Here is a 22,406-nt window from a genome sequence, read left to right as displayed (position 1 = left end):
CAATTTGTTAATTTAGTATATTTAGCTGGAAACCCCCTTTCCTGCTTAATTTAATTTTTTGGTTCTAACACACTGTAATCGATTATATAATTATAATGTTTCATATGCTTGCAGGATTTATTAAAGTAAAGTAAAAGTAAAGTGAAGTGATTGTCACATGTGATACACAGCAGCACAGCACACGGTGCACACAGTGAAATTTGTCCTCTGCATTTAACCCATCACCCTGAGTGAGCAGTGGGCAGCCATGACCGGCGCCCGGGGAACAGTGTGTGGGAACGGTGCTTTGCTCAGTGGCACCTCAGTGGTACCTTGGCGGATCGGGATTCGAACCGGCAACCTTCTGATTACGGGGCCGCTTCCTTAACCGCTAGGCCACCACTGCCCCTATTAGGGTTTAACAACAAATTGCATTCTTTTTCTGTGCTTTTTATGAATGTATAAAAGGTGTATTAGTATTTGAAAGAATCAGTTTGGGCTTTTGGAAGGGCATCTTAATCTTCTGCGAGCTGGCCACAAAAGGAGGGTAGGAGTGAGATATAAATACATGTGTATACTTTTGTCAGTCAGAGTTTTTCTCTCAATAAACTTTTTTTCTCACCGATTTGGGTTATTGGAATCTTTATCTTCCACGACACACACCTAATCATATTATATTTGCTGGGCAACAGAAAACCAGAATAAAAAAAAACTCTTAATATATTTTGAGTTTTAAAGGTTGATTATAATAATAAAAAAACCTATTAGCTACAATTATCCAGGAAAGACTTGAGTTAATATATGTTTCCTTTCAATGTTTTGTGGAATTAACTGAATAATTATTGAAAATAAATATATCTCGAACATTCCAGTTGTCAAGGAGTCTTCTTGGGCAGTCCATCAAGGCCCAGGAGATGTAGGTCTGGGTCATTCATCATACATGGCCCAGGTCCAGCCTAAAAACACAATAAATAGTCAGAAATACACAAGTGATACACTCAATCCCTTTCCACCGCTTAGTCCTACTCAGGATTATGGCTGCCAGATCCCACTGCAGGGTGGACATTTCCATTTACAACATTTAGCAGACACTCTGGTCCAGAGCAACGTACAAGTTTTTTGTAGTCCATATCTGATTTTCAAACATGTAAAGCTAAACATCAACAACTGATGTTCAACAGAGACAATTAGCTATTTACCAACAGAAGCCCTAATAATGTGCAAAGATCCTTACATTTAAAGTCAGTCAGTAGAACAAACATTAATTTGGTTTCACAACTCAAGAGTCAAAAATGAAAATGTTTCGTAAAAGAGGTTTAGTGAGTGAAAATTGTGTAACTTCATTGACAAATCTTGCAACTGAGTTCTGGATAAGCGTGAGACCTTTTATAGTCTTCAGCAGAAGCCCAGTTAATGGAGTTACAGTAGTAATGCAAACACATGTAAATTCCTGACTCCTCAAATACTGCGCCGGTGGCCAAGAGCATCTTAGACCATAACCCTAAAGTTTGCTTATGGTGGAGGTCACATAATTCCACCTACTGGGGAGCTCCACAGCTCACAGTGGCTGCAGTGTGAGAGTGCGGCATGCGGGCAGATTCCCTCCACTATGCAATCATGGAAGACATGCTGTTTCGTTTGTGAAACATACTGTAAACGTGAGAAATTCCATGTGTGGCATGTGAACGTTTTGCATGCACAATGTGTGAGATTTGAGGGGCCTGCTTAGCAATATTCAGGAATCACCTGAATTCAATAATTAAGATGTGCGTTTCAATACTTTTGTATGTGTATGTACCAGAGATGGGGACTCGAGTTGCAACTAACAATGACTTGTGACTTGAACGTAGACTTGCCCTCAAAGACTTGAGACTTGATTCGGACTTTGATGTTGTGACTTGAGTATACAGATATGGATGAATAGTCAAATACAACGACAATATAAACAATAATAATGGTTCATTACATTAAACACACTTAAAATTTATTGTGATGAATGCAATAAATAATATGCCCACTCTCATGCTCTGAACAAAATATAAAAAAAGCAATATGGTCCTCCCCAAACCTGTAGTAATTTATATAAATGACAATATTATTAGCCAAGCAAGTAATTTAATTTACATGTTCAGAGCCCTCTGAAGTACATGTTCTGATCAATTTTGATACTGTACAGTACATGTTTTTCATACACCAATGCAATATTATCTGCAGAACGTTCATTTCAGTCATTTGAGACTTGATTTGGATTTACATTTACAGCATTTATCAGACGCCCTTATCCAGAGTGACTTGCAATCAGTATTTACAGGGACAGTCTCCCTGGAGCAACTTATGGTTAAGTGTCTTGCTCAGGGACACAATGGTAGTAAGTGGGATTTGAACCCGGGTCTTCTGGTTCACAGGCGAGTGTCTTACCCACTAGGCTACTACCACCTTAGTGGTTTGTGAACATCCAGATGACTAACTAAAAGTACTGTACTGTAGTACTAAGAGCAATAAATAAGTTCCAAAGAGCAGGGGTTGAAATATCACAGCCCACTGTGACCTGGATAATAACAGTACAGTGCCAAACTAAAAGATGCTCATAAGTATAAATCTGAATAAAATCCTGGGCCAAGTTTACAGGAATGAGGAAACAAAGATTTACCTCTAACAAAGGCCAAAGTTTGGAGAAATGCCTGGGGCAGTGGTGGCCTAGCGGTTAAGGAAATGGACCCATAAACAGAAGGTTGCCAGTTGCCAAGGTGCCACTGAGCCCCCACATGCTGCTCCCGGGCACCTTTCATGGCTGCCCACTGCTCACCAAGGGTGATGGGTTAAAAGCAGAGGACACATTGCGTTGAACTGTGTGCTGTGCTGTGTTTCACAATGACAATCACTTCACTTTCACAATCCAAATCATAACAGGTCATTAGTAAAAGCATGGTGGATTATGAAAGTAGATGTCTGCAGAAGCATGTCTGACAATTTTAGAAAAAAAAAAAAAATCATAGACATAATATATATTATTTTAGAACAGCATAGACTGTTCTAAATAATATATATTTTCTAGTTGAACATGCAACTAGAAACAAAACACAAACTAAATTTAAACTACACTACTATTGACCTTTTTTTTGTGTCACAGAAAGGGCAATAAATACATGCTATAACTGGTCAAACTCTTTTTCTGCTTCGTTTGTTTTTGGCAGGCTAGACCACTGGCTTGAACTTGCTTACAGCAGGGCCCCAAACAATAGTAATAAGAATAAACACAATCCCACATGATTAGCCATTTAATACATACTGATACACCTTGCAAACCATTACCAATGGTTGTGGTGCATACGGAGGACAAGCAATCCAAACACAATTTCAAAATAAAAGGTACACCAAAAGAAGAAAAATTACTTTTCAGGCTCTTAGCCTGCTACTATTAGAAACTACAGTAGAGAACTTAAAATATGGACTTTTACCTTTGTGCTGATGATATAGCTGATTCCATTAGCCACTGGCTCCATTCCAATAGCAGCCTTAAGACTTTCAGACACAGGTACTGAGTCTACAGACAGTCCCTTAAGAAATCTGTGGAAAAGATAATGAACACAAACAAAAGATTAATACTGCAATGGTATTTTACGTTTGCAAATAGTGATACAAATAATGTAAAGACATACTGTTCCTCATTAGATTCTGGGGGAAAGAAATATCGGACAACTTGGACAAACTCTGGCAGATGCTCCTGCAAAGTGAAGATGACTGCATTGGGGCCTGCATCAAAGGTGTATGCCACCTGATAATATAAACAGAACATATTACCAATGCATTTATTTATTTTAAATTTTGGCAACTAAAATAAAGGCCCCTTTATTTTATATAGTGTGACAGACAAGAGCCAATGGAAATTGAAAATAAAGTGATTGTCATTGTGATACACTGCAGCACGGCGCACACAATGAAATGTATCATCTGCTTTTAACCAATCACCCTTAGTGAGTAGTGGGCAGCAATGAAAGGCACCCAGGGAGCAGTGTGTGGGGACAGTGCTTTGCTCAGTGACACCTCAGTGGCACCTTGGCTGATCGGGATTCATATTTTGGGCCATATTTTGTTTAACTGCAGCAAGCAGTGGCAAGATGGATTGTTAGGTAGCTTAGATCTTGGCTACTCAGGGGAAACTGAGTCAGGTGCTGGAAAGTTGGGGTAGTTCTGGGATGTTGTTTCTACTGTTAAATTTGGCGAAACTTCGAGTTGGGCGGGATATATTTGACAACCCACAGAAGCAATCCAGCTCTGGTGCCTCAAGAAAAGGTGTGAGACAGAAATAAAGATAGTGATACTGGATCAACCTTTGTATTTTGCATATTATATACTTTTGTATGATTAAAACCTGAAACATTTTTCTGCCACTAATTGGTGATGCTAGCTCAAGGAGTCAATATTTATATAAGAACACAAAAGAGCTCAGGACTGAACACTACTGAATTAAGGAAGAGGTCCCATAATCAGAAGGTGTCCAGTTCAAATCCCAATCTGCCACTGAGGTGCCACTGAACAAAGTACCGTCCCCACACACTGCTCACACATCTGTGTGCACTGTGCTGCTGTGTATCACAATGACAATCACTGCACTTTTGATACAACTGGAGCAACCCAAACCTTAATCTCCCTGTAATGGTGGTTATAACAGTGCACAAGGTTAATGATTTGGCGGGACACATCACTGAGGTAGAAGATGGGTGGGTACGTATCCAAACAGGTGGCATGAAACTGGTTGCTGTCCTGCATGGTGAGTTCACCAAAGGCAGAAAAGTCCTTAGTGTTGATGGCCCTCATCATTTTATCCATCTGCCCAGACACCAAACACTCCGCCCGATGCTGAGATTAAGAGACAAAGACTTGGTCAGCATTGACAGACATACCATGATTAACAGTTTTATTAATGGATATCCAGACAAAATTTGGTCTTCAGGGTACCTTTAAGAGACTACTTGTCTTCACACTCGTCTGCATGCCTGAAGTGCTCCCGATATGTTTACGCTGAGCATTAACCTGTAAGTCAAGTGATATAAAAAATTATATGTAAAACTGAAATTTGTATGCAAATCTAGATCTGTAGACTTTTAATTTGTTCAATAGTTATCAGGTTAGAAGATTCAGAAATATTTTTTAAAGCAAAAGACAGATAATAACACTTTATTTTTCAATTGTTTGCAAATGTTATCTGGTTTGCGATGTGATATCTGATGTTTGATGTGATGCAGTGCCAGATCTATTGAGTTAGAATTGAAGAAAATTTGAAGGCAACAATTTAGACTAATCCTAGGAGGCTAACTGACAGAATTGTCTTTGGATACCAGCTAAATTTAACGTAATGTTACGTTAGACAATCATCTCAAGCACTTAGAACCCGAAAAGCACGGTGACTTACCACCAGGACCAATACCCTGAGCTCTGGCCAATGGGTTTCAGGCTGGACCTGTTCAGCCAGACTATCCTTCCCATCCGCTCTCTCTCCAATCTTCCACTGGACGAAGCCTCCATACATACTCCTGCAGGCACTGCCCGAGCCCTGCCTTGCCACAGCAGATAACTCACCCTCCACCCCAAACAGCCTTGAAAGTGTGTACACTGAGAGGATAAAAGACAGCATAATCTCTTAGACAGTAAACACTGGTTGGATATTTTTGCCCTAGGCCAATTTGCAAAAGTATAATAAATTAATTGAGTGAACATATACATACGGGCAGTTCCAATTAAAAGTGTATAAGTAATCATGACTTCAATTACACCAGATTTAAGTGTAGTAAAAATCATGTGTAAATTAAGAGGAAACAAAAATGCACAGGACAAGTATTTAAAGTCATCCAAAAGAATATTAATAAATTCCCCTTTAGTGTATGATGTAAGTCTCATTTACTTTTGGAACAAGATGGAATGGAACAAGTCTACCTCTTACTCACCAAGACAAGCATATCCAGAAGCAGAAGATGCTAGCCCCGCTGCCGTTGGAAAATTATTCACTGAGCAGATATGAACTTTATGTGACAGGCCAGCAACACCGTGCGCTGGATCCCCATCACCGCTTCTTTTCCGGGCTAATCTCCGCACTGTTGGAAGTGATTGAGAGAATGTATGAAGAAGGAAATATAAATGTCTTCATGGAGATCTTAAGTGACCATTATTTACCCACTTTCTCTTAGACAAGACTGGAGCCTGGATTGGTTGATGTCTTCTTCTCTGCCATTGATCCAAATGCGATCTTCCTGAAAGTCTCTACTACATGCAATTGTAGTTGTGGTTTTGAGCTGTAAAAACACACAGGATAAACTGTTACTAATAACATGACACATATTCACTAGACTTGACTGAGCTTGAGCATTACAAGTACCTGATCTTGATGAAGAGTTACGCTGAGTGAGGAGTTTACTGGAAGGATTAATTCATCATCCCTTTTCCCCCCTACACGCGAATGGATAGTAATCGGATAGTTAAACGGATAGTAAATGTTAAAAATGATATTGCTCCGTGCATGGTTAACGTCTACATTTCTATGAAAGTGTAACAGCACGTTGCCCAAGATAGGCAGGCTAACAACTTCAGCTAAAGGAATACTTACAGTATTTAATAACGGCGATATTCACGGGTGCAGAACACGTGATTACAGTTCCATCAAGCATAATAAAGATCGTCGGTTAACAGATTATCGACAGACAATTCAGCAACTACGATAAGGATTCTTCCAACCATACAGAACAAATGCAGCCGTGCTGTAATATCAATGTCTTGCGAGAGGGCGTGACTGCGTAATGACTGCATGGTCACGTGTTTTTTTCCAACCAATGAGGTCATCGTAGACACCCCTGTTCCGAGGGACGCATGGCGATAACGTCTTACGATTGGATGTCAATGAACACACGGGCGACCTCCCAATCAATGAGATTAACATTCACATCACCTCTCCTACGGGACGTCCAATAACACCGGGCAGTGGTGTCAGGTCATGTGTCAATTATTCTTCTCGTCTATGTCTTAAATTAGAATTGTTTTGATTCTTGATGCATAAGTTGGATGGATGGTTAATACGTTTGATTGATGACCACAATTAAGGACTCCTTCTTAAGACGTTTGTCACACATTAAGTATAACACTGCAGAAATATGGAGAGAATGAAAGATCCTTCTAAATATGAAAAACCTTAACAATGAACTCAGCAAGTGCCTGAGGGTTCTGAAGTTGTGCTTCATAAATTCTTACGTACCAGACTATTTATTTCAAAACAGCTGCAGAAACTGACATGAGCGTAAGTACATTTTGTATTTACAAAATACAGATTTTAGTAGAATATTACTGTAGCATTTTTAATTATGACCCCTGGAATATGCCATTCCTTTCCTCAACTCAGGTAGTCTGTATGTATAAGTACAGCTTCACAGTGAATCTTAAGTAAAGTTTGAGAGGAATTTCAGCTTCTTGCTTATCTAGGGAAGCCTGTTGTCCATTTGCCAAGCTAGCAGGGGTGGAATAGGCAATTCCCGTCCTGTTTGGTGACTGCTTCAAACTAGGCTGATGGAAGATTTAATGACTGCAGTGAACGGCATTAACAGTTTCTGTGAAAGACCATTCTTCTCCAGTTCCTCAAAAAGTACATCCTTGCTTGGCCTTGGTCAGTAAGGAAGAAATGTTGTGTCATGGGAAACCTGAGATAGGGCTGCCGGATATGTTGAGGGGAAGAAGTGATGCTGAAAGTGGTGGCCTAGGAAAGGAAGGAAGCAGACCTGTAATCAGAAGGTTGTGGGTTCAAATCCCAAACTGCCGCAAACAACACATTTTGTTGTGTGCACTGTGCTGCAGTGTATCACAATGACAATCACTTCACTTTCACTATGTCTGCAACATACCACCTGTCAATCAGCAGACTTGTCACCATCATAATGAGACGAGTGCCATCTTCATTTTGATATTCACTCCCCTCTCGTTGACTTATTTACATGATTATCTACCTAAGTAATGCTGTGTCAGAAGAATTATACAGGTAATAAATAATACAGTGCAGTACAAATATTTTTCTCTAATGTGTGTATATGGATTGTGCATGTATTTATTACACACAGTATTCAAATTTCAAAATCATGTTAGGTCTGTACATTTGACAAAATAGAGTACTATTTAAAATACTGACATGCATAACAGAATATAACACTGTCACAACTCAAATAAGTCATCTCCAACCAAACATTACAAAATGGCATTCTTTACATTTACAGCATTTATCAGACGCCCTTATCCAGAGCGACTTACAATCAGTATTTACAGGGACAGTCCCCCTGGAGCATTTTTACATTTTATGGCATTTATCAGAGCAACTCAGGGTTAGGTGTCTTGCTCAGGGACACAATGGTAGTAAGTGGGATTTGAACCCGGGTCTTCTGGTTCATAGGCGAGGGTGTTACCCACTAGGCTACTACCACCCCTTTACATTTACATTCTCTTCTATAGGTGATTAGAAATCATGGGTTAATTGATGGACTGGTTCGACTGGTCCCTCCATCTCTGAAGGTAAAAGGAAGACACTCATCTAGACTCTTCTCTTTCTTGGCCCCTCGGTGGTGGAATGAACTTGCCCTTTATGTCAGAACAGCACAGTCACTGGGCACTTTCAAATGGCAGCTCAAGACCTTCCTCTTTAGAGAATATTTAGATTAACTTGTAACCTTGTTGTGGTCTTACTTATGTATAGAAACTACAACAGAATGAATAAAAAAATTGTATTCATAGTTGAGAGTCCTACTGAACCAGAATTGATCACTTCATTGATTGTAACATGGAAGCACGTTGTAAGTTTAAGGGCGTCTGCCAAATGCAGAGGACAGATTAAATGCAGAGGATAGATTTCATCGTGTGCACCATATGCTGTGCTATTCTGTGCATAACAATGACAAAAACAAATTGAAAGTAAATGACTTTAAGATTTTTCTTTATTATGCTAACTCATCCAAACAAAGGTCGATATCAGTAAACATGAAGATGCCTCTGAACTGCCAATAGTGCTCACAAATAAGTCTGTTGAAAGGGGTAGTAGCCGGAGACAGAAATCCTGTATTTTTGTTTTTACACTGTGAATTTATGACTCATATTATTCAGAATGAGGTATAAAAACACAGTACTTAAGCATGCATTTGGCAGGTCACATAAAGCTACACATAGCAGCAATCAGTATCCATGTAATACACCAGCCAGGATTCTCTGGTTTGAGTTCCATCAGTAGTCATCTTCTTCATCCGAATCCATGACTCTTCGCCGGCTGAACTACAAGTAGTAATATGTTTCAAGACAAGGGTGTGACTTGCACAAGGCGTACACATTCTCATTCAAATGTTAACATAAATGTTAGAAGCAGACTTATGAACATAATAAAAAAAATCCCAGATATGGGATTTACCTTAACTGTTGTCTTTTTCTCTGTTTGTTGGCTAACTTTCTCAAGGATATCTATCAAACCTGACTCAGAAATCTAAGTTTAACACAAAGCATAAAAGCAGTAAATATAAGAGCAATAAACTCAGAACATTTAAAAAAGATTGTGAATTTAACTTGTACCTTTCCCCCAAGTTGTCCAAACCGAGCCATCTGTATGAGGTAATTTTCAACTGCTTTGGCCTTGTCTGGCTTTACAAGAGCCAGATTACTTACTAAAGACAAAAACTCACTGCATTATATTCCTGACCCATACGCAAGAAGACACAATGCTGCACACAAAAATTGATTACTCCTTCCTCATTTGACCTTGAACAGGAGATATAGTGAAAAAATTAAACACTGAACTTAAACATTACTCATTATGTGGAAAATGGTGATAAACAGTGACCCTGCCCTAGAATCATATAAAGAACTGGATGGTTTAGCTAAACCCCAATACATCACTGGTTCTAAAAGTAGCGAGCAGTATTCATTTAAAAGTTAAAAAACACACATATCCAACAAGCCCATAATTCCAATGAAACATTATAAACACATTCTAAATAGAGAAGGGATTAACATTAAAAACCTACATCTTGCTCTAGCAGACTGGTCCAACACCTGAGCCAATATGGAGTTTCTCATCTCTGTTTCCCTATGGGATGAAGGCAAATATCACATTGAACTCAATACCCTTCCCTCAGTTGCTATCCAGAAAAATACAGAATATTAACAACCACATTCAAGCTGTTAGATGCAACATTTATGCTTGTCCCATGGAAAGTCATGTCACATTTGTATTTACATTTGTAAATACAAATCCGACACACAAATCTGAATTTAACACAAACGTTGTGGACTCCCTCATGCAAGGCATGCATACTTCTCGAGATATTTCAAGAACCCTCTTTAATTAATAATATTCTGATAAAGTCTAGCAGTATACATACCTATTCAAAATGTGAAGATTTAGCTGTTCACTCAAGAAGTAGAACTGACAATAGTTACGATGATGAGATGTTGGGAAAATCTCACATTTGAAATCAGCTATTTTTTCTCCTCAGATGGGAGTTCATGACTTAGACAGACTATGCAATGTGATTGGCCTCTCTGATTCAGTAAATTTTCAGTAAATTTATAAAGAATTATCTGTTGACAATACGTGCTTTTAATACCTATAGGATTGATTATTGTGATGCTTTACTTTGTGGTCTTAAAAATTTTCTCTAAAACACACTTACTCCAAATCACAACTGCACATGTGCTGACTAAGACTATAAAGAGAGCTCACATTTAATCATTTTTAAAGTGTCTTCACTGTCTGTTTCAAAATTTATTTAAGATTTGTTGTTTTACAAAAATTGTACTGGACCAACTTATTTATCAGACCCACTTATATCCTAGGATCCAATGGTAATATAATAATATCTGCTAATTTACATTTACAGCATTTATCAGACGCCCTTATCCAGAGCGACTTACAATCAGTAGTTACAGGGACAGTCTCCCTGGAGCAACTTAGGGTTAAGTGTCTTGCTCAGGGACACAATGGTAGTAAGCGGGATTCGAACCCGGGTCTTCTGGTTCATAGGCGAGTGTGTTACCCACTAGGCTACCACCACCCTAATGAATAGTCTCAGGCATAAAGTGCCTAAAGTCAGAACAAAAACCCACATTGAAGGATTAATATGGTCCAGGTTTGGCAACAGCCTTCCTGAGGGCAAAAGAAAATGTTTTTAAAAAGAGCAAATTCAAGATTTAGCCTTTTACCCTGACTTTTAAATCATATTTAATAACATATTAAAATTCCAGTACTTTTTCTAGCTTTATATTTTATCCAAAGTATCAAGCCTTATCTTCCTAATTGTTTAATGTCTGTTTTTAGTTTTAATACATCAGTTTTTCTGTAATTAATTTACGCAATAATTATATAATACTTTTATTATTTTAACCATTTAACTGACTGGTGTTTCCTCATGTAGTTTATGGGAGCATTTCCTCGGTTACTGATCTTGTTTTTCCACTGTTTTAGAAATTGAGTTTTAATTTGTTTATTGTTCTTTTTATTATTGACTATAGCTGTAGTTACGTAGGTGGGTGGATGGTTTTGAAACAATGTTTTTTTTTTCCTTCATATTTTCACGAGTACTTTATTTATACTTTATAAATAAAGTTTGAAACCTCTGTTTGGCTTCCTGTTGTCCTTGCTGGTCACTGGCTGCATCCTGATCAGAAGAACACAAGAAGTATGTTTGTTACTCTCAAGTCATAATAACACACAGCAGGGGGTGTTCCACAAGATAAAATCTCTCAGTTAAATTAATTTTCAATTAATCATTACATTTCCTGTGGACACTATCATGCCACTGCATGATAAATTGGATGAAGCATGCAAAACCGTTCATAATAGAATGATTACTGCAGCGCCGTTACTCTGGAGAATACTATTTACAATACCCTGACGACAGAATTATTTTCGAAATATATATCAGCTGCTGTCTTGCAGTAGTAGTAATACAGCGTGGGAGAAAATGAACAGAAAAGGCTAGGTCGCAGATTATGCATCAAAACGATGCAAACAATGGTGTGTGTGTGTGTGTGTGTGTGTTCGTCAGACAAGTAGTTCTCGTTGTATGCCTAGCATACTGCTCCTGGCAGTTCAAGGCAAGTACTGGCATATACAACTTGCATAATTACAAAAGACATATTTAAATACTGTTATGGTTAGAAATCTATTAGATTAAATAGTAGCAAATAAAGGTTGAATTTACGTGGTAATGGCGTGAACATTCTTTATATTATAGTGCAAATGTTAGCGAACTAGCTCAATGCTAAGCTAATTTAGCATATTCTTTTACCCCATGCTTCCCCTGAAGTTCAGCCATTCTCTGTCTTCTGATTGCTTCCAATTCATCGTCTGCCATTGTTGAGGGTTTTTAAAGAGAGTTTTAATCTCTTTTTTAAAAAAAGAGATTAAAAGAAAAAATTTGTTTCCTCAGCTAGTGCTTGGCTATCAGTCTTGCCAACGGCGACAGTACCCTGTGCAAGGGTAAATAATCAATGACCTAACTGCAGATCCCCCAGGTCTATCCCAGAACAATCGAACATAATTACAATTTCTTTTTAGAGGATTCTAGGAATCCTATAAAAATCGTATAAAAAGCATATTTCAAACAAAATGAAATAAATAAATAAAAAGATAGTCATACACAGCACACACAATGAAATGTGTCCTCTGCTTTTAATCCATCATCCTTAGTGAGCAGTGGGCAGCCATGTAGGGACGGTGCTTTTGCTCAGTGGTACCTTGGCGGATCAGGATTTGAACCGGCAACCTCCTGATTATGGGGCTGCTTCCTTAACCACTAGGCCACTGCTGACTACATGATATGAATAAGAGACAGCCCCCCTGGATGGTTGGGTGTGCCATGGCTGATTGAAAGTTGGAATGTTTTTTCAAATAGTGGTGCCATATGCTCTCCTGATGTCCTACAGCAGCTGCAGTTCTTTGCTGAGTGTGTTTTGGAACAGACATGTCAAATATGGTACTATGCGTCTATGTTCAAAGACATTTAAAGCTGGTTTGAGCAGTGCAAGAAATGGAAAATGTGCTGGGCCTGTGTGCCCGCTCAGATGGGGTAGGTCTAATGCAACCTGTCCAATTGTAAGAGTCACAAAAAAGGGAGCTGGTATGTGAATCATAGTTGATGACTTTTTGGCTTCTTAAATATTTTTCTTTAATAATCCTTAATTTAGTCCCATTGTCACAGCAGAAAGTGCACAGAAGATGAGAGCAGCAAAAAATCATTATCCACTCAAGTAATACAAAGTTACAGCAACTCAATATCGTGAACAAATGGTTAGGTTAGTGAATGTTACAAGCAGGGTGGAGGTGACATGAATGGGGAGACCACACTGAAAGATGCTTAACTATTATATTTATTAGAAAATACATTAGTGCAAATTAAAGATGTCTGTAGCAAATCCCAAAGCAGGGTGGAGAAATGGAAGGAATGGATGTTATCTGAGGGCAGACGTGACAGGTGTGATCCAGCTTTAGCTGCTCTTAAATAGTTCCCTCCAACCTCAGACCTGTTGGAAACATCTGATAGCCACCATTCAGGAATCCCCCCCTGCTAGCCAAATAGGGGAAAAAACAGAAGAGGCTCAACTGAAAACAGGGAACAGGCGAGACCACAGACAAAAATGGCAGAGCAGGCACAAACTCAAAAAGCTCAAAATAGTACAGCCCAAACGATCCCTAGTGCATCAAAAACAGATATTTTTTGTCTATATATTGTGCTTGATAAATGTTCTTTTGGAAGTTCATTGTTGAACTTTATCAATGATTTAAGTGTGTTGCCAGATTGAATGCTGTTGTACAGGCAATTGTGCATTTCTGTTTTCTTTTTGTGAGGTGGAGCCAGGCCTTTTTCTTTCTTTTTTTCTTTGTAGCAATAAACAAAAAGACAAAAGCAAAATAATTATGTTGTGAGTACTTGAAATGACCATGGTAAATAAGAAAATTCAAGTAATGTGATACCTGAAATGTTCATATTTACTAGGAGGAACTTAATAACAGATGTCCTTAATACACATCCAGTCCCAACAACTCACATCAGTACTTGTTATTGAGAAACAATGATACAATGATGTTACTGAGAAACGTCCATAGTTTATCACATTGATTGGAGCTCTAGTTTTAGAGACCATGAAACCTCTGAAGGTCTTTTGTGGTATCTGGTAAAGCAGAGGTCTCAAACTCCTGGTCCACCAGACACATCCACCCCACTTGAATCTAGAATGTCAACTCATAAAAGGGCCACACCTACAATGTCATCAGTGGCCTTTGACCCACAGTATCATCATCATGATCAAAGCCACGGATCTCTGAGGTCTTTTATGTTTTTAAATTGAGATTTAGTGGACAAGCCAACACATTGACCTTCTTTCAAAAATATTTGGTTAAAGAAAATGAGAATCACTCAACATGACAATAAAATACGACAGAATATTTTATTACATCATCCAGTTGATTCTTAGTTTCTTGGAATAGTTGTGAATATTCTGAGGCCATGCATTGCTTGGATCTCTTCTTGGAGTGCCTGTGTTGGGAGGAGAAAAACGTGTATATATTATGCAAATATGATATTTACACTCACAGTGTATGTACACTGAATGTCATTGTAATTTAAAATTATTTGACCTTTTCCGAGGTTGAATGGCTGTATAGTGAGATTAATCAAATATAGGTGTATATCCTAGTGTTTAATCTTGCTTGGAAGTGCCTTTATTGAGAGATTGGGTGGTTGGTACCATATTTTAAACGTTCAATATTCAATTTGGGCATCAGACTCTGCCAGTGGTGCATCTAGTCAGCAGACCTTTTGTTGGTTTTCATGGACTGGATATAAAGGCTCAGCCAAGGATGGAATGGAGTCTGCTTAGGGGAAATATGACTTTTTACATTTACGGCATTTATCAGACGCCCTTATCCAGAGCGATTTACAATCAGTAGTTACAGGGACAGTCCCCCCCTGGAGCAACTTAGGGTGGGATTTGAACCTGGGTCTTCTGGTTCATAGGCGAGTGTGTTACCCACTAGGCTAATACCATTTTTTAATGAATTCATATGAATTCAAATGTTTCATATGACATTTAGAAAATAAATCATGGAGCCCTTCCAGTGTGGGTTTAAAGCCTAATGATGGGTTTTAACTGATGATTCTGGTAGATTTAACTGCTGCTTTCGATACTGTCAATTGCAGTTTTTGATTTCTCATCTGGAACACTGGGTAGGTGTAAATTGTCCTGCTCTGGTCTGGTTCCGTTCATATCTCACTGACAGGATTGTCTGTGTTGCAGTTGATAATTATGTGTCCTTTATTGTGACCCTCCTATCCTCTTTTCAATATATCTGATCCCCGTGAGTAACATCTGAATGACTGTCAAATTTATTTACCTTTGACCCATGATTCATACTCCATCAAACCATTTTTAGAATAAAAAGAGAGTGTGCAAAAATGGTCTGCATATCAATGTGCTAAACAAAAACCACTGCTCAGCAAAATACTCTGTGGACTGACAGGACAAAACTTTTTGGAAGGTGTGTGTACCATTACATCTGGCGTAAAAGCAACACCACATTTCAGAAAATTAACATCATACTAACAGTAAAATAGTAGTGTTATGGTCTGGAGCTGTTTTGCTGCCATGATTGACAGGAGCTTGGTCAACATGCATCACTCTGCCATGTGTGACAAATGCTCCATATAGGTGCAGACAACATAGCCCACATTAATCACAATTTCATCACATGCATGTGATTTTACTATATGCATCAGATTTTTCTATATTTATATATGATATAGTTTACAAACCTACCTGGTTTACAAGCTGATGTTGCTGCACTGTCCGTTTCCCCTTGAATTCCTTAGATTCTATATGTATTTCATACATAGAACCACAGCCACCTAAAATACATTATTATAATAAGTCACTGAAGACATGTACAAATATAGGCATGGTTCACATATTTAGAAGTTTACATAGACTGATTGTGGACATGTCATGGTAATTCCGGGCTTTCAAGAACTGTTCCCTTTTCTGGGGTTAAATAATGGGGTGAAATAATGTACAATAGTGAGTTATAAAGTACAGTAGTGAGTTTTCAATGCACAATGCACTTTAAATCAATGAATAAATATAATATTTATTAATTGATTTAAAGTGCATTGAAAACTCACTACTGTACTTTATAACTCACTATTGTACATTATTTGACTTAATTTTATATCTGATTCATACTGTCACCAAGTGATTTCTGTCTGTCTCATGTTCTCCTTGAAAATTAATATTTATTTGCACTTAAGCTCGCTTTTTCCTTTTTTACTAGCCTTACTCCACTTTTATTCTGTTTTTATTTCTCCCCCACTTTTCTGTTTTTATTTATTTTTATAACTTCATTCTCAACAAGGCACAGCATAAACAGCAGTTCAAGATAAATTCACTAAGATAAGATTTTACAATGCCTGTTGTACTGGTATAACTATGAATGGGACTAATAAAAATCTTGAGTATAACTTTAATGATAATCTCAAACACTTTTAAGTCATCAATCACCAGCCATGCATTAATCACAAGTCCATACGAACACTAGGAGACCACAACAAACGTTGAAGTTGTGAAACTGCCACATCCCACAGTGGCCCATATAGTCATGTGAAATGATTAGTCAACCCCATATGAAGAGATGAGAATCATATGGGCATCAGTGGGTGAAATAGAGTTATTACTCAAAAACTAAATAACAACACTGAACAAACAGAAGCAGTTGCTGACAAAAGAGGAGTTGTTCACAAGGAATGACTTACAAGAAAGAAATGGAGAGCTATGGCGAGACCAAAATCTAAATTCTATTGATATATTGTGGGGTGATTTGAAGCAGGCTGTGCATGCACTGTTGAGTCATAACACAATTTAGACTGCATTGAGGAATTGGGAAAATCAATGTCAGAGATTGATAAATAGTAATAAAAGGTTATTTCAGCATCAGTGTTTTTAATCTGTAATATTTCTCCTAATTACAACTGTATTTGTAACATAGTGACAAATAAGATATGTAAACAAAGTAATTCTTCCTAATAATTTCCCTACTCAAGATTCCAGCTGCTGAAGAGATGGTGGTCATCTTTGACATTATTTGTTTAACGATGCAACAAATGTTCTCTACACGTGAACTGCAGGCAGGCCAATTCAACACCTGAACTCTTCTCTGACAAAGCCATGCGGTTCTTATGGCTGCAGTGGTTTGCATTGTTCTGCTCAAAAATACAAGATCTTCCCTGAAATAGATGTCATCTGTTGCTCTAATAACTTAATATACCTTTCATAGCTCCCTCCAAAACAAGCAAGCCGCATGTACCACATACATTTACCATCTTAAACGAAAGTGATTGTCATTGTGAAACACTGCAGTACAGCACACAGTGCACACAATTGTCATCTGCATTATACCCATCACAGTGAGCAGTGGGCAGCCAAAAAAATGTGTCAAAAAAATTCCATTAGCATGGCAGATTGTGTTTCTTGAAAAAAGTTCTTGGAAGTATTCCTAGCCCTATTTAATAATTTCATTGTCACAATCTTACCTAAGGCAAAGGGCATATATTTGATTAATTTCACAGATTAAAGAGCATCTGACAATCTATACTTTTGTGAGACTCTACCTCTCTAAAACATACATTTTATAGCTACTCAATCATCTAAATTATTAACTATTCTCAGCTGAATCTCTTTCTGCCATTAGTTGCCCCCTTAAAACTGTTTTGTGACCTGTACCATACATCAAATATGTATGTTTGTTTAAATACAATTGTACAATTCCCAAGTTTCAATTATGAACTATGTTCTGTTGTCCATTGGCTCATGTCAATTGAAAGTCTTTTAGTTTTCATTTTATTCAAATTTAAGGAATGTCCCTATTTTTAGGAATTAAGGGTTGCATTCTGGAAAGTCAAAAGACATCCTATATATCATAAATAAAAAATATTACTAGCAACAATTGGATTGTGGAATTAGAGTTTGTCCTAGTAAGAATTCTGTATCTCCAGTGTAATGAGCTTTGTGACATTAAAATTACAAAATGAATGTCATTTATCCTAGTAAAAATGACGCTGTCTGAAATAGTCTGAAATTACCATTAGTGACATTGTTTTTGACAATAAAACGTAATTACATATATCTGCAATAAATATTCAGTCTAGTATTTAAAGCCACAGTTGCAGATATCAAATCATAGTAGAGGGCAATACAATGCCTATAATTCAAAGCGTACTAATTGCGTCACTTCCGTTCCACAAGTCAAACTATTAGCTATGATCTAGCTAACTACAGCCGTACGTTGCATGTATGATAGTATGCATTTCTCCACTGTCACTAGTCTCTATGGATAGGTAACGTGGCACGAAACTGAAAAAAAAAAACGAAACACTAAAGCAACACTTTTAGAGCAGCAAAGCGTTCAATCATACTGAAGGAAAAAAACTCACCAGATATGTCTACGACCTTTAAAGACGAGGCGAGAGGAAACTTTTCTTTCAATACCTTTGCAATTCTTACTTCTCCCTCCGTTTGCGTCGATACGTTTCTCGTCAGTTCTCTAAAGATGTTGCTCTATGAGACAAACGTCAGCACAGTGCACTTCAGACTTCACACATACACCTTGACGTCAGTATAGCGACAGTATACGCACTTCGTATCTGAGGACCAATCTTGATATCGAAATCATACTGGAGTGTTAAGTATTGATTTGAAAAAAAAAAAACAATTTTTGAATTACAGTACTTGTTATAAAATTCCCTTTAAAATCCGCAGAGATGATCTTCTTCGTTGAAACTTGACAGCGTTCGTGACTAAAATGTGCTTTACCACCACCTACTGGAAAGGGTTCTGTTTAAGTTCTTTCAACTAGGCAACACGTGTAAAGAATACGAATATTACCAAAGGTCATAGTCCAATTATTATGAATATGTGAATTTCTATCAGTTATCACCCAGTTTCAGAATTTGGAGAAAACATAACCTAGCCCCAAAATCTGAAATAATAAGCTTTTTATAAATATTGATTAATATTTATCTCTCATTCACTAAATAAAAGGTAATGAAACTCTAAGATTTTTTATATTTCTTTTTGCATACATTGGGTTACAAAATACATTAAAAAAAATGTAGGTTCAAAGGTCTGACATTAATTGGATGAAATCCTCCTCACACCAAATATATTTACAATCTGACTAAGCTTGAACTGCAGAGGTGAGTAAAACATAAAAATAAGTCAATAGCAAGTTATGAGGAACAGCTATTTTTTGACAAAGAGCTAGTTCATAATTTGTACATTTTGCACTTCAAACAAATCTTTTTAGTTGTCACACGGATGCTCCCAGCAAGACAAGGACCCTTTTGATGATCAACAAGTCAAACAATAACTGTTTGTTCAGATCAAAGCAGTTTGTTATAGCAATTCAGTGACATTTCCTTCCCAAAATATCTGTTTGCCCAGAGCCCTGGTAGTACTAACGCATGAGGGAGAGCAAAAAATTAGAGATATACTTTTGTGACATAAGATAATTCACATTACTTTGGTAGTAGCCTATTGAATTACACACTCACCTATGAACCAAAATATCACAAAGTCAAAGGATCAAATCCCACTTGCAACCATTGTGTCCCTGTGCAAGACACTTAACCCTGAGTGAATCCAGGGGGACTGTCCCTGTAACTACTGATTGTAAGGTGCTCTGTGTAAGGGACACCACAGATAAAGCCATCTAAAGACGAAATTGATCAGTTTCTTGAAAACAAAACCCTCCCGAAATCATCAGACAATCAAGCATTCGCTTTGGACTCTCCACTAACACCAGGTAAACTTCAGGAAGCCCTGAATATTATGACCAAAAAAATCCCCAGGGACAAATGAATGTCCAGCTGAATTCTATAAAGAATTTTGGCACCAATTTTTTTTAATAGAATTTAATTCAATTAAAGAAAAAAAATGGTGGAAATGATGAAAGCACAGATATATATACAAACTTTCATATGTCAATTGTGTTACTGCCAGGCTGTGAGGAAAAAAAAGAGAGAAATTCAACATCCAAGTTAAGCATGCTCATCCACTACCTGCATCCACTGACTCTCACTGCACCAGCATGCCCTGAATGGTGTCCACTGCCAGTAATCCAGCATCCAACACCATCCAGCACCTCAACACCAGGCCCTTCCTTCTTTTGTCTTGGCTGGGTTGCCAGATGCACAGCTGGTTTCTGCACCTCATTGCCTGGTCCTTTATTCCACAGTCCTGTCTGCCCATAGTGTTATTCTGCTACTTGTATTAAAATATTTTCATAGCCCCTATCCAAGCATCCCTTCAAGGACAGAGTAAGTCATCCTCTGTTTCAATGTTAAAACTTTTTCACAACTTATTTGACACAAACAATGACAACTAGACTGCGGTTAGAGAATGCTGCAGCCTTAAGTTTAATAAATTGTGAAAGTCATAGTCATACACTGCAGCACAGCACATGGTGCACAAAAGCAAATGTGTCCTCTGCTTTCAACCCATCACCCTTGGTGAAGAGTGGGCAGTAATGACAGGTGCCCAGGGAGCAGTGTGTGGGGATGGTGCTCAGTGGCACCTCAGTGGACCCTTGGAGATTCCTTACCCGCTAGGCCATCACTGCCCCGTACCATACCCATGATTTACCACCTCTTCACTGACAACACCTGTTCAGAACAAGCAGTCAAGGTCATATTTAATTAAGATGACTTACATATCTAATCAACTCTCTCTCCAAATAGGCTAACTAAAAAATCATATTGAATAGGCTGTGCCATATATTAAAATCTTTTCTTCAAAACTTGAGAGCCCTCCATCTAATTAGCCCTTACCTGCTACTTGGGGGATAGTAATTTTTTATGTGTCTACAAGCTCAGGTTTTCTATTGGTTTATTTAAATAATCCAGTGGCTGGTTCACCACAGCCACTGGAGTCTGCCAGTAGTCTGTGCACTAGATTCAGTGTCTCGGAGAAAACAAACAGAAGCAGCGGCAGACGGTGGCACTGTACGACTGATACTGAAATATGTGGTAATAGTGGTATATTGGTGCTACAGAGGCCTGGTACCCTAACTAGGACAGCCTATCTAGAGGGAATTTAACACTGTCTGTGCTTAACAGGGTAACTGTGTGATAAAGTGGATTTTATAATTGACACTGAGTCAAAATTAAGTGAAATGAGTAATAGAAGGCCAGAGAAAACTTATAGGTTTTCAGTTTGGTTTTAAACACTGAGTCCCAAACACTGACTGGCAAGCTGTTCCACAACTGTGGAGCTCTATAGGAGAAGGATCTGCTCCCAGCTGTGACTTTCTGTACTTTGGGTACAAGTAGTGACCCCGCACCCGTTGATCGAACTGGGCGTGGCAGGTCGTAAAGAACTAAAAGGTCACTCAGGTTCTGCGGGGCGAGACCATTTAGAGCTTTATAGGTCAAAAGTAGGATTTTGTAGTCAATCCTAAATTTGATGGGTAGCCAGTGCAGTGATTGTGAGACTGGCGTAATGTGGTCAAAAACTGGCTGCAGCATTCAGGCAGTAATGCATTGCAGTAATCTAACCTTGATGTAATAAATGCATGGACCAACTTTTCTGCATCGTGTATTGAAATTATATTTCTTATTTTTGCAATATTTCTAAGGTGAAAGAATGCTATCCTAGTGACATCATCTACATGCGAATCAAATGAGAGACCTGCACCAATGATGACACCTACATCCTTTACTTCGATACTTGGTGAAATAGAAAGGCTGATGTAGTCAGACATACATGTCCATAATGATGCTACTGGTCCATTTGAAGGATCCAGGATTTATCTGGTGATCTCTTCACTGGAGTCTGCCGGTGGTCTGTGTGCTTGATTTCGTGTCTCGGAGAGAACATACAGACGATGGCATTGTACGACTGATACTGAAATATGTGGTTATAGTGGTATATTTGTGCAACAGTAGCCCGGTACCCTAATTACGACAGCGTAACTAAATTTAACCATGTCTGTGTTTGACTTGCTGACTGTAATTAAGTGGGACTAACAGAAGGCCAGAGAAAACAGATGTGTTTTCAGTTTAGTTTTAAACACTGAGACTGTGCCTGAGTCCCGTACACTGACAGGCAAGTTGTTCCACAACTGCGGAGCTCTATTTGAGAAGGATCTGCTCCATCTTCTGTTCTTTGGGTACCAGTAGTGACCCCACACCCGTTGAATTTTGTAGTTAACCCTAAATTTGATGGGTAGCCAGTGCATTGATTGTAAGACTGGGGTGATGTGGTCAAATGTCCTAGTTCTAGTTAGAATGCAGCATTCTGAATGAGCTGGAGTTTACTCATGCACCTATTAGAGCATCCAGACAGTAATGCGTTGCAGTAATCTAATCTTG

At 38.3% G+C, this 22,406-nt stretch overlaps 3 protein-coding genes across 6 annotated transcripts; all 3 read right to left on the bottom strand.

Moving 5' to 3' along the window:
- Positions 1-312: 312 nt before the first annotated feature.
- On the bottom strand, positions 313-11,645 carry mvda (mevalonate (diphospho) decarboxylase a). Of its 3 annotated transcripts, XM_028956942.1 has the most exons (12): positions 11,602-11,645; positions 10,014-10,075; positions 6,581-7,717; positions 6,353-6,423; positions 6,155-6,269; positions 5,925-6,071; positions 5,393-5,592; positions 4,939-5,013; positions 4,621-4,839; positions 3,639-3,754; positions 3,438-3,546; positions 313-935 (listed from the first exon to the last, which is right to left on the bottom strand). In XM_028956942.1, the coding sequence occupies exons 3-12, from the start codon at positions 6,639-6,641 to the stop codon at positions 855-857; spliced, it is 1,194 nt and encodes a 397-aa protein (XP_028812775.1). In that variant the 5' UTR covers positions 6,642-7,717; positions 10,014-10,075; positions 11,602-11,645; the 3' UTR covers positions 313-854. The 3 variants fall into 3 exon arrangements, with proteins under 3 accessions (XP_028812775.1, XP_028812776.1, XP_028812774.1); XM_028956943.1 differs by lacking the exons at positions 10,014-10,075; positions 11,602-11,645 and adding an exon at positions 7,863-8,318; XM_028956941.1 differs by lacking the exons at positions 10,014-10,075; positions 11,602-11,645 and having other exon boundaries at positions 6,581-8,318.
- pdcd5 (programmed cell death 5) lies at positions 8,922-12,474 on the bottom strand. Its single transcript, XM_028956944.1, has 6 exons — positions 12,279-12,474; positions 11,602-11,645; positions 10,014-10,075; positions 9,562-9,653; positions 9,404-9,475; positions 8,922-9,270 (listed from the first exon to the last, which is right to left on the bottom strand). Exons 1-6 carry the CDS (start codon positions 12,342-12,344, stop codon positions 9,223-9,225), a joined length of 384 nt encoding a protein of 127 aa, XP_028812777.1. The 5' UTR covers positions 12,345-12,474; the 3' UTR covers positions 8,922-9,222.
- Positions 12,475-13,243: 769 nt separating this feature from the next.
- bola3 (bolA family member 3) lies at positions 13,244-18,848 on the bottom strand. 2 transcript variants are annotated; one of them, XM_028956827.1, is made up of 5 exons: positions 18,674-18,848; positions 18,471-18,594; positions 15,805-15,893; positions 14,444-14,525; positions 13,244-13,553 (listed from the first exon to the last, which is right to left on the bottom strand). In XM_028956827.1, exons 1-4 carry the CDS (start codon positions 18,707-18,709, stop codon positions 14,460-14,462), a joined length of 315 nt encoding a protein of 104 aa, XP_028812660.1. In that variant the 5' UTR covers positions 18,710-18,848; the 3' UTR covers positions 13,244-13,553; positions 14,444-14,459. The 2 variants fall into 2 exon arrangements, with proteins under 2 accessions (XP_028812660.1, XP_028812659.1); XM_028956826.1 differs by lacking the exon at positions 13,244-13,553 and having other exon boundaries at positions 14,418-14,525.
- Positions 18,849-22,406: the final 3,558 nt, after the last annotated feature.

This window comes from Denticeps clupeoides, chromosome 16, assembly GCF_900700375.1.
Source record: "Denticeps clupeoides chromosome 16, fDenClu1.1, whole genome shotgun sequence".
In the NCBI taxonomy this organism is placed as follows: Eukaryota; Metazoa; Chordata; class Actinopteri; order Clupeiformes; family Denticipitidae; genus Denticeps; species Denticeps clupeoides.
This window is presented reverse-complemented; position numbering and strand designations above follow the sequence as displayed.

Bases quoted from the DNA above. Each gene is read 5' to 3' on its own strand.
- bola3 (XM_028956827.1), bottom strand. From the start codon at position 18,709: ATGATTTCGATATCAAGATTGGTCCTCAGATACGAA. The intron at 15,894-18,470 runs GTGAGTTTTTTT...AATGTATTTTAG, and splicing joins AAAGGTCGTAGACATATCTG to GTGGCTGTGGTTCTATGTAT. The intron at 14,526-15,804 runs GTAGGTTTGTAA...CTCCCAACACAG, and splicing joins AACATCAGCTTGTAAACCAG to GCACTCCAAGAAGAGATCCA.
- pdcd5 (XM_028956944.1), bottom strand. From the start codon at position 12,344: ATGGCAGACGATGAATTGGAAGCAATCAGAAGACAGAGAATGGCTGAA. The intron at 11,646-12,278 runs GTAAAAGAATAT...TCTTCTGATCAG, and splicing joins AACTTCAGGGGAAGCATGGG to GATGCAGCCAGTGACCAGCA. The intron at 9,476-9,561 runs GTACAAGTTAAA...TGTTAAACTTAG, and splicing joins TTGGACAACTTGGGGGAAAG to ATTTCTGAGTCAGGTTTGAT.
- mvda (XM_028956942.1), bottom strand. From the start codon at position 6,641: ATGCTTGATGGAACTGTAATCACGTGTTCTGCACCCGTGAATATCGCC. The intron at 6,424-6,580 runs GTAAGTATTCCT...ATTCGCGTGTAG, and splicing joins TATCGCCGTTATTAAATACT to GGGGGAAAAGGGATGATGAA. The intron at 3,755-4,620 runs GTTTGGGTTGCT...TTATATTATCAG, and splicing joins ACCATTACAGGGAGATTAAG to GTGGCATACACCTTTGATGC.